The sequence below is a fragment of the Coloeus monedula genome, assembly GCF_965178545.1.
Source record: "Coloeus monedula genome assembly, chromosome: 2".
NCBI lineage: Eukaryota > Metazoa > Chordata > Aves > Passeriformes > Corvidae > Coloeus > Coloeus monedula.
The window spans coordinates 55647330-55661443 of NC_138782.1; the positions used below are offsets into that span (position 1 = coordinate 55647330).

Consider the following 14114-nt stretch of genomic DNA (forward strand, 5'->3'; position numbering starts at 1 on the left):
ACATTTGATGGATTTTCTGATTTTGGGCCCTCTCAGTACAGTCATAAGTGAAAGAAAATTGCACTCAAATAAATAGAACATGAGTTTCTGGACATTCACAGATTTCCAGGAGCTAAAGCATAAAGGCAAATATTCCAAGAACTATGCTAAAATTCTTAGAGAGACAAAACTGGATAAAGATAATGAATGCCTTTGTTTATTACTTTATTCCTCATGCATTCTGCAAATGTATTTAGTCTTACTGTCTTTTTTAACTTTGGGTTTTTTTCTACAATGATAGCACAGGAACCAGAGGAAAGATAGTATTCTGGGTTTTTTAAAAGGTCTCCAAATTCTTAGAAAGTCATGATGAAAATTTGAACACTTCTTCCTAATACCAGATCACCTCAGGTACCTTCCCTGGCTCACCTGGAATAGACACAGATTAAAAATAAGAACTGAGTCTGAAATTTATAGATTTATTTAGAGAACCTAGTCACAAAGTAAAGCAGTCCAACAGGTGAAAAGATATTGGAAAGAGACTTTCCTAATTGTAAAGATGAAATGTGTAATGAAATATTGATATACAAAGAGAAAGGAAAAAAATAATTCTCTCTAGTAGTAAGATTCGTAAGCATAAAGTAACTGGGAAACTGCATGAGGAATTCAACAAAATTTGTTCCAAATATGTTTTCCAAATAGAACTATTTTTTTCTCTATAGCCCAGTCTGCACTGATTTGTTGCACTGATATGATTTGTTTAGAAATATCAGTTAAGGCTATGCAAAGCACTGTACACTGTATTCTTAATTCACTTTAAAAGTGGTTTGTATTTCTTTTGAAAGATTTTACACACAGATGGCCTGGTAAATCACTGTAGATCAATGTAGAGAAATAGCTCAGGTCTAATACAAATGACAAGCACAAATTTAATTTTCACTACCAGTTCTGCATGACCATAACTGAGCACAGAGAGTCTTGCTTCTAGCTTCCCTATCTGTTAAACTGCTTTTATCCTTCTGCTAGCGCACAGTTTGAGTGTATGTGTGCCTATTCCCTCTCCCAGCTGTATTCTTACCAGCACACAATGAAAGACAGAGCAAGACCCTGAAGGCCCACTCCTGAGCCAGTGGAAATGAATGAAAATGAATTACCATTTCTAGACGTTATATCAGGTAGAATTCTTGCTGCTGACAGTTCAAATGTGTAATTCTATACATAACTATATCCCCATAAAGAAAGGGTTTGAATGGATCAAACAGAGGCCTTTTGTATACTAATACCAACACCATCACTAACATGCACTCAGAAAAAAAGGACAATCACAACAGAAATATGCTTCTTGAACATATATTTTTTTCAAGGAGCATAATCATATTATACATTTCACATTTAAATGGCGTGATGCACCAAGCAATTGGCAGACATGGCATGTGGATCCCAGCCTTTTGACACTCCTGAAAATTTCCTCTTTGAACTGATTCTTGTAATCCAAACAACTTCAACAAATAATGTTGGCATTCTTTCTGTCTTGACGTTTGGTGTCATGAGGCAAACGTCCCGATTGACTGACCCTCACAAATTACTTGAAAAAGTCCAAGTGCTTGAATTACATGAAAACCCCCCCTAGTCTCCTCTGAGTCCACTGGAGCAAAGCTGGTGTTCCTGTGATTCTGTCCATGCATGTGCATTTGCATCTGCACTGTGAGGGACCTGGTCTGTTAGCACTGCTGCTCTTCTCTGCACTGAGCTTCTAATAATGCAAGGAGGGCATAGAGATAGTGTGGGCAAACTCAGTGTCCAAAAGTACTGGGATATTTCCAAATGAGGAATAAAGGGGTCTTGGTGTAAATGGACTTCAAGATTAGAGTGTATATATAATTATATATTGCTTGTGAAGATGTAAAATTCTCTTTGATTTGGCACTAGAGGGAAATGGGAAGGTGTCAACATCTTCCCGCCCACCACTGGGTACTGTGATAAGGCTCCCACTCACCTTGAGGTTCTTGTTGTGCCTCTGGAGCTCTCGGCACAGGCTCTCGAGCTTGCTGCGGGCGAGGATGGCTCGGCTGTGCTCACTCTGCAGCTGGTCCTTCTCCTTGGTGATCTGGGCCTGCCTCTTCTGTAGATACTTCAGCTTTTTCTGCTCGGCACGATGTTCTTCCAGCTGGGCAAAACGGGGATTAAAATGGGGAAATTGATTAAAATGAAACAAAGAGGGATAGAAAAGAAAGGAAAATGAGCTCTTTTGGTTTGGGGAAAGTCTTCACACTCTCTTAACCTCTTAGGAAATGATTTGTATTTACCAGCACTAATGGGAGAGGAGAGGAACCTGGACACTCCCAAGCCTGCTTGCTGCAACAGTCCCAAGTATGCTGTACTGTGGGTGGGTGAATATAATTTTTAACACTCTTGTCACACCATTTTAGCTCTTTCTTCTTTGGTTTGAATTTCTTTGAAGGACATCTGTGAGGTTTTTATTTTTGTTTCAACATTTGGAACTAGAGCAGCCAGTAGTGCTTTATGTGGTGAGATTTCTCCAGATTATAAGGTAATACAGTAGTTGCTCACTCTATTTTACAGTTTCCTGAAAAAGAAGCAGTTTCCTAAATACCCAGGAACCTACTGGAAAAAACAACAAAAGATGTTCTGGAGACCAGGAATGCTGTTTGTGTGGGGGCTTTGTTGCTGATGGAGGAGAATTTTCTTCAGGGAAGAGTTTCCCAAAATGACATGTGCTTGTCAGGCTCCCCTGGCTCACAGGACCATGTGGGAGCACCTATCAGTTGTGTTTCTGGAGGTCTTGTCATCAGTGGGGGTGGGTCATGGTGAATCAAACCTCTTTTGGGCTCTTTGTGTCCATGTAATTCCTGGAGAAAACATGGACAGTCCCTGATGTTCCCCTGGGAGCCTGCTGTTCTGTAGGTGCATGGCTCCTGCCTCCCCTAGAAGGCTGGTAGGGAGACAGGTGTATTTGGAGGGAGCAAAGTGGACCAGCAACAAAATTGCTAATAGTAATCCCTGCACAGTCTGGTCATTTCTTTTGATACATGTTTATCACTGGATGTTTGGAAAAGAATTCCTGTACTGTAAATTAACCCCCTAACGGTCAGGTCAAAGAAGCCTTTCACCTCTGAAGCTTTTAATGATTTCATCTCCTGTTCCAACACACAATAATCCTCCTCACTGTATCACAGGTGTGCATACATTGCAAGGCATTTCTGAAGTCCAGATGTTTTCTGATTGAAAAACAGTAGCACATGAGCTTAAACATGCAAACCTTAATAACAGTGGCTGTTAAGGCTACATTATCTAATAATATGGTACCACTTGTACTAATTATTAACCCCAGTATGACTGGGAAAGTCTGTGAGCACTGGGGAATGATGTGGGGCTCTAACAAGACAGTCAACAGCATCATACTTTACACTTTCATCTGTTTTTTGCAGATGTTTAAAAATTTATGCTTACAGTAGAGAGTTCTGTGTATTAGTAATCAAATCACAGCTAAGTGTACCCCAAAACAATGCTCTCACAAGCTTGGAGTATATTTACAGTTTATGTCCAACTTTTAACATGTGCATTGTCTATTTTTACTCCTGTAGATCACAATAAGGACTTTTGCATCTAATCAAGCTGTACTAGCTGAAATAATTTTTCTAGTATTGTAGGAAAAAAATTACATTTCTGTAATTAAGGCTGAGATTTTTTTCCTTCATAAGCTTGTTTTTGTCCACTTCCCCTTTCCATTGAAAAACATAAGAAGTGTTCTTTTTGCTTCACATTTTGCATGCACAGCCTGTGCTCAGTGGATAATGATTTATCCAAATTTCACATGATTCACTCAAACTGTGCTTGAGGTAGGGGGCTCAGAAGAAAGTCGGTCTTAACCACGATATGAGAAGTTTTCCAAGCATTTTTTGCTTTTTGTTTCCCCATTAGTATTACGTGCACTGGAAACTTATATTTCAAAGTTCTTAGGAATATCTAAGACATGGTGTTACTTTTGCACTGAAAAAGGCAATTCACTGGTAAATAGGAATGCCAAAAGGGTCCCCAGTGATAATTTTTTAAGAATAATTAATGAAATAGAAGCTAAAATTAACTGCAAATAGAAGGAATTATGATTTTTGAAAGCTGATCTAGAGAAATAAATAGTCAATTTAGGAAAAAAGGTTTTATCTTGATTCCACTGCAGACAGTGACAGAGCTCATAGTTATTAGCATAACGTTCTTGCACCCACCCAGCACTTCTGAGACTCTCAAGACCACTAAGAATAAGCCAGTTACAAACAATTCTGCAACAGCTGTTTGTAGGCAAAAGCTGTAGTAAACCACAGTCTGCTTTACTAACCCAATACACTGGATTTAATGAATGAAGTGTTCTCTGTTGGCGAGTAGCGTGGCAGAGCTTGTGCCCAAATGGCTGCGCTGTCTTGCTTCCCCATCCCTGCTGGCATGGCTCCTACCTTCACCAGCCCCTGCTCCAGCCTGCTGAGTGCACACAGTCGTACAGACTGGGCCAGGGCATGGGCTGGCAGGGAAATAACACATTGCTGGGTGGCTGTGGGGAAGGGTTGGTGCTGCATTGGGACCCGAGGACTAGGAACCTCTGCAGCCACAGTCAGCCCCAGCACTACCTAAAGCAGGGGAAGCCACTGCTAGCACATCTGTCACACAGCCACACCTTCCCTTGGGCTGAACTGCAACAAGTGTTTATGTCACCACACAGCTCACCAGACCAGGGAGCTGATCTGGCTGGAAAACAACTCAGCAAAAACAAGACGTGATCTGAAGTGTGTGATGGGGATGGACAAGGGGGAGCAGGGAGAGCAGCCACAGCTACAGCCAACTGCTGACAAGCCATAAATCACACTGTGTCCCTCAGCTGCTCTGAGTGAGCAGGGTAAGGCTGTCTTCAACAAGGTTTTAGTTGTATTTACTGAATGATTTATTTTAGTGACATTGCACAGTATGTCAGAAACAAGTGTTCAGTATTTTTGTTTTAGCACCTTTCTCCTGCATGGGCTACTGGCAATATGGCCTCTGTTTTATACAGTACTCCAATGCCATTTGAATGCAGTGGAGAGTACTCTATAGAGGAAGAAGACCTATTTCAGTTAATCCGTGAGCATGAAGTCCCTATAAGCATGAGATAAACTATGAACAGCCTGAGCCAAATTTATGAAATCAGAGGATTTTACATGAAAAAAGTGACAGCTAAACTTCACATTATGATGAGACATGGACACATCTGTGCATAAAACCAATTACAGAGTTCATGTTCTGCTTCACACAATTTTCAGCACTCCACAAAGTGTAAAATGCTGAAGCCTTTTCATTTGTAAGATTTCCACAGCTTATGGTCATATAGTCCTTTGACTACACAGAAAAAAATCCCTCCATCTGAAAATAACCCATCTTAAGTGCGGGAAGAACAGTCAAGTAGGTGGCATTGTTACAGGGGTGACATTATGGTGGCAGAGGCTTTGACTCTTTATTTCATTGTGTTGTGGCTTCTCTTACAAGTAGTCTCAGTTGTCTATTATCTGCTTCCTAATATAGGAAGCTTTATACTAAGTCCTGTTGTATTTTCATTTTGATGAAATCACCAATACATAATTTAAAGCAATACTCACAACAGAGGCATGCAAAACTCCTTGCAGGAGGTGAAGGCAGGAGTCTAGACACCAGTCTCCAGTGTGGGTCATTTTGGTAGATTTGCCTTAAAGTACAAATATTCTGCCTTATCAACTTTTTGACCTAAGTCTTGTTTTCCTCACTTTTAACTTTTTTTCTCTTTTTCACCCACAATTATCTGACCATGACAACTGTTCTGGGATTCACTTATCAGGACAGACACTACTGCTACATGAGGTTTGACCACGCTGCATGTCATGTATTTTTTATACCTTCTTGTATAGACAGTTCGTACAGAAAAGAGCCAATGCAGTACTAACCAGCTCTGCATACTTCTTAAACAACAGGTCCAGCTTCTCTTCTGGAGTATTCAGCTTATTCAAACTTTGCATCAGTAGGGTGGCTTCTTTTCCTTAGAAAAAAAGAAACAGATTTGATGCTAGAGGTGGTTTGTAGCTGATGTACTATTATGAAATTTGGTTGTTTGATGCATGCGTCTGTAAAAACACAGGGTGAAATGAGGCACTTTGGAAAGAAAGGAATAATTTTTGCTATAAATTTCTGGGTTTGTCTTTGCCCCATAAGAACAAACATGCTAGAACTTTCCTCCATTTCAGACCTCAGTAATGTGCTTTCTTCTAGCAAAATCATTGTCTGTGGAATGCTTTTGTCCTGTGTAATCTCATTGTCATTCAATGTTTTTGCAATATGATTAGGTCAGACACATGGCACATTTGACTGAAATAGGACAGAAAAGGCCTGGACCCCAAAGGCTCAGGAACAGATCTCTTTGCAAGTGAAAGTGGATCAAATCTGGTGTACTCAGGTCCTTTGCTGATCAACCCACACAAGACATCAGGAATATTAAGTCAGATATGGAGACTATGGTATGGAAGTAAACAATCAGAGAGTGGTAGAAACTGCCAGCCAGGTCTGGGCTATGTGATACTGGTGTAAATCAGTTCCCTGATGTGGTGAAGAGAGCTTGTATACCAGAGACAGCCTAATAACTCCCTGGGTGTGCAGAGCTAAATCACTGCACAGCCAATTAGGTATTACTTCTTCTCTGATACCTCTTGGTTTTCATTTCGGCCCCAGGTACAAGCGGAATCTTGAGCATTGATTGTTCATCAAGTACAAAGCGTCCCTGATGTCCCTGGAGATATAGTTGCTGGTGGTGCCAGGGGCTTGGACATGCTTTTTCAAATGCTCCTCTTTCCCAAGGCTGTGAGACAGAATTTGCCTTCTGCTTTGGGCTGGACTTTTTCTTCTTCAAGTCTAGTGCAGTCCAGGAGTACTGTCTATGGAGAAAATCCTTTATTTCACACTAAGTTCTCTCTACAGCATCAGCACAAATAAGTTGAAGTGAACTAAAATCATATGCTGGTGTGAACCGTCACAAGTGCAGATGGAGAACTGTGTTTTGGTAGGGTTTTCACTGAGCTTGCTGAGGTACCAGTAACTGCACCAAAGCCAAGGCAATAGAAACTGAGGAACTTTCTTCTGGACATTCAAAGAATTTTTGACAAAAACATCCATGCTCTGTCCTATGCTTAGTTCCTTGTCTGTAAGAATGTCCTGTGGTGATTTCTTTACAAGCTTAGTCTGCATTTCGGTTCGGGTTCTCATGCAAAGGAGAGACTTGAAGATTGGCCGGAGTTAAATGTAGGAAGGGAAATAATTTACATGTATGTTAGATTGGGATGTAACTACATTGCTCTCTAGTGGCTGCCCAGCAGAAAGTACATGTATACAAAAACTTGCTGAGACTTCTTTCTAGCTCAACTAACAGCCGTCCCAGGGCTGAGGTATTAGAGAATAAATGTATTGGCTTATTTCATATATATTATATGATGAGTCCAGGGGTTTGCTAAATGAAAAATAACCTGGGCATGACAGTGACTTTATTCTGCAGGTTCTCATGCCACATAGTAGCACCATTATTACTGTTGTGACCTGTGAGTAGTCATACCTGAGGAGACAGGACAAGAAAACATTCACTGAGATACAAATGAGAGGCTGGGTTTTCCTTCATCTAAAAGAGATTTTGTGCAGTGTGTCATCGGACTGACAGCTTTGGCTGACCAGTTTGGGTGGCCCAGTAGTACATCAGTGTTGTGTGATAGAATCCTAAACTTTTATTTTTAAAGGACTGATATCTGATATAGCCTGCATATTGGGTAATGCCAAAAATAATGATCAGTTACAGAAAATTTGTAATGGTCACTGTAATTTTCAGCGTAGCTGGAGATCCCTATCATCCACACCAGAGACTTAACATGGTGAAAAGCAAGGACCAGGGAGCTCTTACTTGAGTTTGCAGAAGGGGTGTGTGACCATGTAAATACTTGCCTAGTCCCTTCAGGATTTTCTTCTCCAGCTTTTGCTCCTTGTTGCCACTGAGCTCCTTTGCTTTGGAAGTATCCCCAGGAGCCGGCTTCTCTTTCTCACTCTCCTCATTTCCATCTTCGTACTCTGCATCCTCCAAGCTGCCTGGCTCTCCCTTCTCAGGCCTGTCGGTTCCTGTAGCAGTGCTTTCTTTCTCCATCAGGCTTGTGGCAGACCCATAGGTTTTAATGATGTCCTCCAGCTGCCGGCTCAGCTCCTCTGAGATGTCACACATGGCTGCTTCGGGCCACGTGCTTGTCTGCTCCATGGGGGCTGGAGCAGGGGATGGCAGGCCAGGGGCAGGTTTGTCCCCACTCTGCCCTTGGATGTCCTGCCCAGGTGAGGTGGAAGACTGTTCATTCTCCATGCTTGGTGCAGTACCTGACAAAAAACCAAATGGAGGGTTAATTTACAGGCATACAGAATTAGTCATCAAGCTGTTCCTAAAACTTGGCCAGCATGTGAATGATTTTGTGTGAAATTTGGGATGGCAGCTTATCCGTTGACTCTGCCTTGACAAATATATCACACATAGATAAATAACCAAGGTGATTTGCCTGCAAAGAGAAAAGCAAATTACATACTTTCCAAGAGAAAACCCAAATCTAACATTTAAAAATGAAAACCTCCTATTCCTACTGCCAGCAATGACACATGAAATGACACCCCAGTCACTTATACCATTTTTGTTTCCTCATACACTATTTGCCACATGTTTACTTTTCTTGATCTGTTTACCTGCAATGCTGGCTACCGATGTGGGCAGCTTCACTTCAGAGCTGCATGTTTCATTTCCTGTTTCTCTCCTGTTGGCACATCTTAAGTCAATAATCACGTGTTAATTTTCTGTTTTTTCGTTTTCCCTCTGAATCTCATGTTCTTTTTCTCAGAGTTTGAATCAAAATGCAGGAGACCAAGAATTCTTTTTCGGACTTAGTTGTTTATTATATCCTATCTATAATACAGCTGCATTGGATGTGCCTCTTAGTTGGCAGGGTGGAAAATGGCCCCGAGTTCTAACTTTCAAGGCCTTTTAAAGCCTAAATCAACCAATTATGAAATACCAAGTAGTATGTTTTTACTTATAATCCAATAACTAACCTTTCCTGATCTGCACTGCAGGTTTTTTTATCCAATAACAGAACCCCTAGATTTGTGAAGAAGAAGGAGAAAGGAGAAAGGAAGAAGAAGAAGAAGATCCACACTTCAAGTCCTCCATATTGTCACAAATATATATATTATTATCCCAGAAACCTAAATTCTCTAAACCCAGGGTTCCAACAATCATGAAAAATATTTTAAATTAAATTGGTCCACCAAAAATTGCTCTGTGTCCTTGGAAAGCCCAGCATGGTGCTTGATCTACAAGAGACGTGGTTTGGTACCATCACAATAACAGCAAAGAATAAGATAAACAGCTCTAAACCATCTTTCTCTTGTACTTGCTGCATGTGGCTGACAGCTTCTTTGACAAAGTAAAAAATACAGAATAAATCACAGTGAAATAAAATCAACCACACAACATAATTTGATAGTCTGTGGTGTTTTATGGGGCAAATTTCAGCTAATTTATTCCCAGTTTGCAAAGGGAAGCTTTCATTTTCTTGCATTTTTGAGCAGCTGCACTCAGCCAGGCAAATACAGAGCCCCCAGCGTACCTATGTTCCTGCTCTGGCTTACCCAGGACCTGGCAATGAGGGTGTCAGCAAGAGCATCCTGGGCACTGGGAAAACTCAAGAGTAGTGAAGGCCCCTTCCCTCTCAGAGGGAGAGGATGCTGGCACCTCTGTGTTGCCCTCAGGAAGTAGTGCAGGGGTGTGGGGTGCACAGCTGGGCCTTGCTTTGCAACTAGCCCCCACTGCTGCTTGACCGCAGATTCTGTACTCTTTCCAGCCACAAGTCCTTTCTCTCTCTTTTCCAGACTGATTTTTGTTCCTCTCTTTAATGATATGCTTTACTATGGTGCCAGTGTGGAAGGAAGAAGGGAAGAAGCCTGCTTGGTTGGTTCTTTTCAGCATCTGAAGTGGTTGCTTTCTTATTTTTTAAAAGACAACTTGCTTTGAAAACACGGAGCTAACTGGGAAGCATTTTGTTCTCTGTTCAAACAGGCTGTAACATATATTTTCTACAGTGTCTAAATTTCTACAGCTTTCAAAATTGTAAACTAACATGGCCAAAGGCATTATATGATAAGAGAGATGTCATTTACTGTAATAAATGACTTGGTGTTATTAAACTCTCCACAGTCAAAGTGATGTTTGGAAGTGCAGTGATGGCCATCACTAAGGCAACATTTTTCAAGATTTGATTTTCTAGCTATATGACCAGGCTTGCAGATAAGATAGTCAAACAAGTTATCATCTCTCAAGCAAATAATTGAAAGCTTTGAGTGGGGCTCAGGAAGTGCTTGAGCGGGGCTCAGGAAGTGCTTGCTATAAATCCATGCCCCTGCAATCCTCCCAGAGATACAGCTTGCCAGCAGAAATGGCTCAAGAATGCATTTGGACCTGGTCTCACAGACCTGTCGCACAATTGCATCCCATTCTTTCCTTTACTCTTTGTGGCATAGTCATTATATCACTGCAAAATGATTGTAAAATTATATCTATCTGATGTCATATTGAGTTTAATTTACATTGAAAAATTAGACCCTTTATGTGCAATTTAGGTAAATAATTCCAGATAGCACGAATGTTACCCTCCTGTTTGTGTTCTTTTTTAACTAGAGTTAATTGACTGCCAACTAATTCAAGGTCAGTAAGAGTATTGTAAAGGCTAAGCTAGATGCTCTGTAGAATATGTGTTTATCTCTGACATGTCCAGGCTAGTGTTTACTATTGCAATCATTAATTTGAGCTAATTGGCAGTTGGCAATCAATCAGCTAGAAAACCCAGGACTACCAGCTCTTGTTTAGGCAGAATAAAACTCTCATAAAGTATATTTCCAATTTAAAATAGCTGTTTTTGTAATATGTTCATCACAGAGGGAGAACAGGATTGCAAAATGCTCCATTTCCAAATATTAATTTCTTTTCTGACTATCTCCCCTTCCTTGTAAGTAGGCTCCAGTCGATGTTCTCTCTGCACCCCAACTCTCCCTTGGCTGCCTCCCAACTCCCAACTTCATCACTCATGCGGTAGCACTGTTTGGCTAAAGGTTTCCCCTTACATGAATCACAAAGCATATCTGCAAATACAGTAGGCTTTAAATCAACAGTGGCAATTGATGTGTGCATGGTGTGTCTCAGTAACAAGGGAAAAACATGGCTGAATGAAAGAGAAACTGGATGTTTAGAATCAAGGTTCTAACACAAGATGTTTACAAGCTGGCCTTGCAGGAAATCTTCCCTAACATACATTCCTGGCTAGAAAGGGATTAGTTATAATCAGTCTGAAACCATGGCAATTCACATCTGCTGAGTTTCCATTCACCAGCCCAGAAGGGTAAGGAGGCAGGAAACCTAGAAATACACAGCAATGAACTTCCAACCTAAAGGTGCCCATCTGCTGGGTCATACTGAAGGTTTTATTTACACACACAAATAAATCTACTAATGTTTTATTTTGTTCTTCTTCAGGCTAAACCAGAGGTCTGATAACCGCTTTCCAGCACAAACACAATCCCTGTGAAGATTTCTCTACCTTGTTTTGCACAACAGCTTCCACAGCATTGCAGTTTATGCTGAGGGAGACATAGCAGCTGAGAGTTGCCTGCTTACAGCCTTTGATGCTGGGAGATTTTACTGCAGCTGGCCCCAGTTCTCCCTTGTGCTCTAGCCTGCTTCATCTTGATGCACATAAGGAATTCTCCCTTATCAGGCCATAAAAGACTTTTGGTGTCAATCTCAGCAAGACCCAAAGTGTTTACATTATATGCTATCTTAAACACAGTAATGCCTAAAAATTATGTGACTGAGTCCAGAAGAGGAATTCCTTGGTTTTTCAGACTTGCCCAATTTTAGACTACCCACCTCTTGAGTTGTGCAACTCCTAGTACCACTACTGCTGCCTCCAGGCACCTGAATTTCCAACACAGCCTTATCCTGTTTCATGGCGAGGGGGAAGACTGACCAGTCTGATTGAGTCTGACCGTTGCATCTTGTTTACTCTTTTCCTCCTGCATTCCCAAATCCTGGAACTGTTCCACAGCTGTGACATCAGCACCTTTCTTGGCCCTGGTGTTTTGGCTGGAAACTTGGCACTTGTAGTTGCTGCATACAAATAGTCGCTGTGGTCCTCCTCTCCCTCAGCAGGAAACACCCCCAAGGGTGCTGCTGCCTCCTCACTGTGAGAGACTCTTTGCCATTCTCCTTCTTCCTCTGTTAAGAACTTGGGATAACCCAGGACAGAAACCGAGATTTCAGCATAGCTGAGCACACAGCATAGCCACCGCTGCACCCAGAGGCAACAGCAAAAAGCGTGTGCCTCAGATCAGTCTGGTTACATGCTGAGTTTGTTTGTCTGTAACTATATCCCTTAATATTTCACATTTATGGCACAATTTGCCTTCACTGTGCCTTGAAAACAGCCAGTATTTCCAAAGTAAAAGGTCAGTAGGCAAAGGCCAGTGACTGATTTAGCAGAGCTGCAGTAGCCATTCCACTGCTGCTAGGAGAACTGTTCTCGCGCTGGGGTGTACCAGCCCACCTCTTGCACTGCTGAAGCCAACACCACTGCCCAGGCACCCTCCTGGCATGACCAAAACACAAGTTAAGCATCTTCTTCTTAGCTTCTTGCAGGCTGCCTTGGAGACTGTTACAGAGTTTTGTTTATCTTTTATAAGCAGTGTGCTTCCCCTTCCTTCTCATGGGATTTGCTTTCTGATTTCCTTCTTGCAGCTTGAACTTCTAGAGGGTTTACAGACTGGGCTATATTTAGCTTTTGCTATGTATTCAGCAGAAGGACACATGGCACCTGCTCTGCAGCCAGGAGCTATTTTAAGCTCTTCTAAAATGGGTGATGGTATTTAGCACTTTATGCTCGAAGTTCACATACACACACATTTCTCTAAAACAAAGCTTTACGTATATTTGCACCAGCCAACATATGCTGATAAAATCTGAATTTTTATCCTCATACAACACCAGATTGGTCTGCAGTGACACCTCGAAGCAGCAGACATTAAACTCTGGAATTGCCTCTGCTACTGTAGCTCCAATCACCCTCCAGAAAAATACAAGTACCTTCTTACAGTCTAGACACTGCCCTGTGTGTTACTTCAGAAAGTGGTGATAAAACCAGCTGTATCAGCACGCATTTGAATAGCTTTATGATTTATGCACAATTTTCTAGCACAAAACTGAACGAAAGTTTGGAGGTTTCATGGCAGGTTTCCTTCCATACAGGCTCAGAACCAGACTTGGAGGCTTTCTGAAGCCTCCTACTTCACCTCTCATGTTGCTGAATCATGTCCTGAATCTTGATCACTGACTGTTGTAGCAGACCACCCATGGCCCCCAGTCTCACTTCAACACAAGCTCTACGAAAGTAATCTTAAATTTCTCTGATCACTCTTAAGCATTTCTTACTTTCACCAACAACCTTGGATACCTCCCTGTTTTCCTCAGATGTCATGGTGCCCAGACTTTTCCTAGGGCTATTCCTAGAAAATGCGGGTTGACAGTCCCAAAGGGAAGTACTTACATTAAAGCCCTTGTGCCATGCCACCAAGCAGTGACAGCAAGGAAGCTGTTCATCAGACTTACCGGAGCAAAGAGAAGAGCTGAGCAGAGAAAAAAGTCAGGCAGAAAGCTCAGACAAGGGCACGCCAGCAACAGGACACTGGTTCTATAATCCTGCCACTGAGGGGAGAAGGACAGGAAGACCAAGTGAGGAGGGAAGGACAGAATGACACAGGAGGAGCAAACAGTGCAGGGGCTGAGTGCGCACTGTGCAGGGGACTGTCTCTGATAGGCGCGTGGGGGAGCTGCCTGCTGGCTGGCAGTGTAAGCCAGCTATGTTGGCTATTCCCTGCTCTGACACAGATAGCACGAGACATTAGAGACTCGGGCCCTCAGAAAGAGAAAATAAAGGAAGGGAACTTACACAGCTGCTACCCTTCAAATTTAAGCCTTAATCCCTTAATGACTTGACGCATTGTGCTGTGTG

General features: G+C 41.9%; 1 protein-coding gene across 1 annotated transcript in view; it reads right to left on the reverse strand.

Annotated features, from left to right (window-relative positions):
- The window catches only part of TXLNB (taxilin beta), a 36282-nt gene extending 22400 nt beyond the window's left edge, over positions 1-13882 (reverse strand). The window contains exons 1-4 of the mRNA XM_082303269.1: positions 13712-13882; positions 7972-8388; positions 5940-6031; positions 1976-2146 (exon numbers count right to left, since the gene is read on the reverse strand). Of these exons, the coding sequence (XP_082159395.1) occupies positions 1976-2146; positions 5940-6031; positions 7972-8374 (666 nt within the window). The 5' untranslated portion in view covers positions 8375-8388; positions 13712-13882. The remainder of the gene's footprint in view (positions 1-1975; positions 2147-5939; positions 6032-7971; positions 8389-13711) is intronic.
- Between the last annotated feature and the right edge of the window lie 232 nt (positions 13883-14114).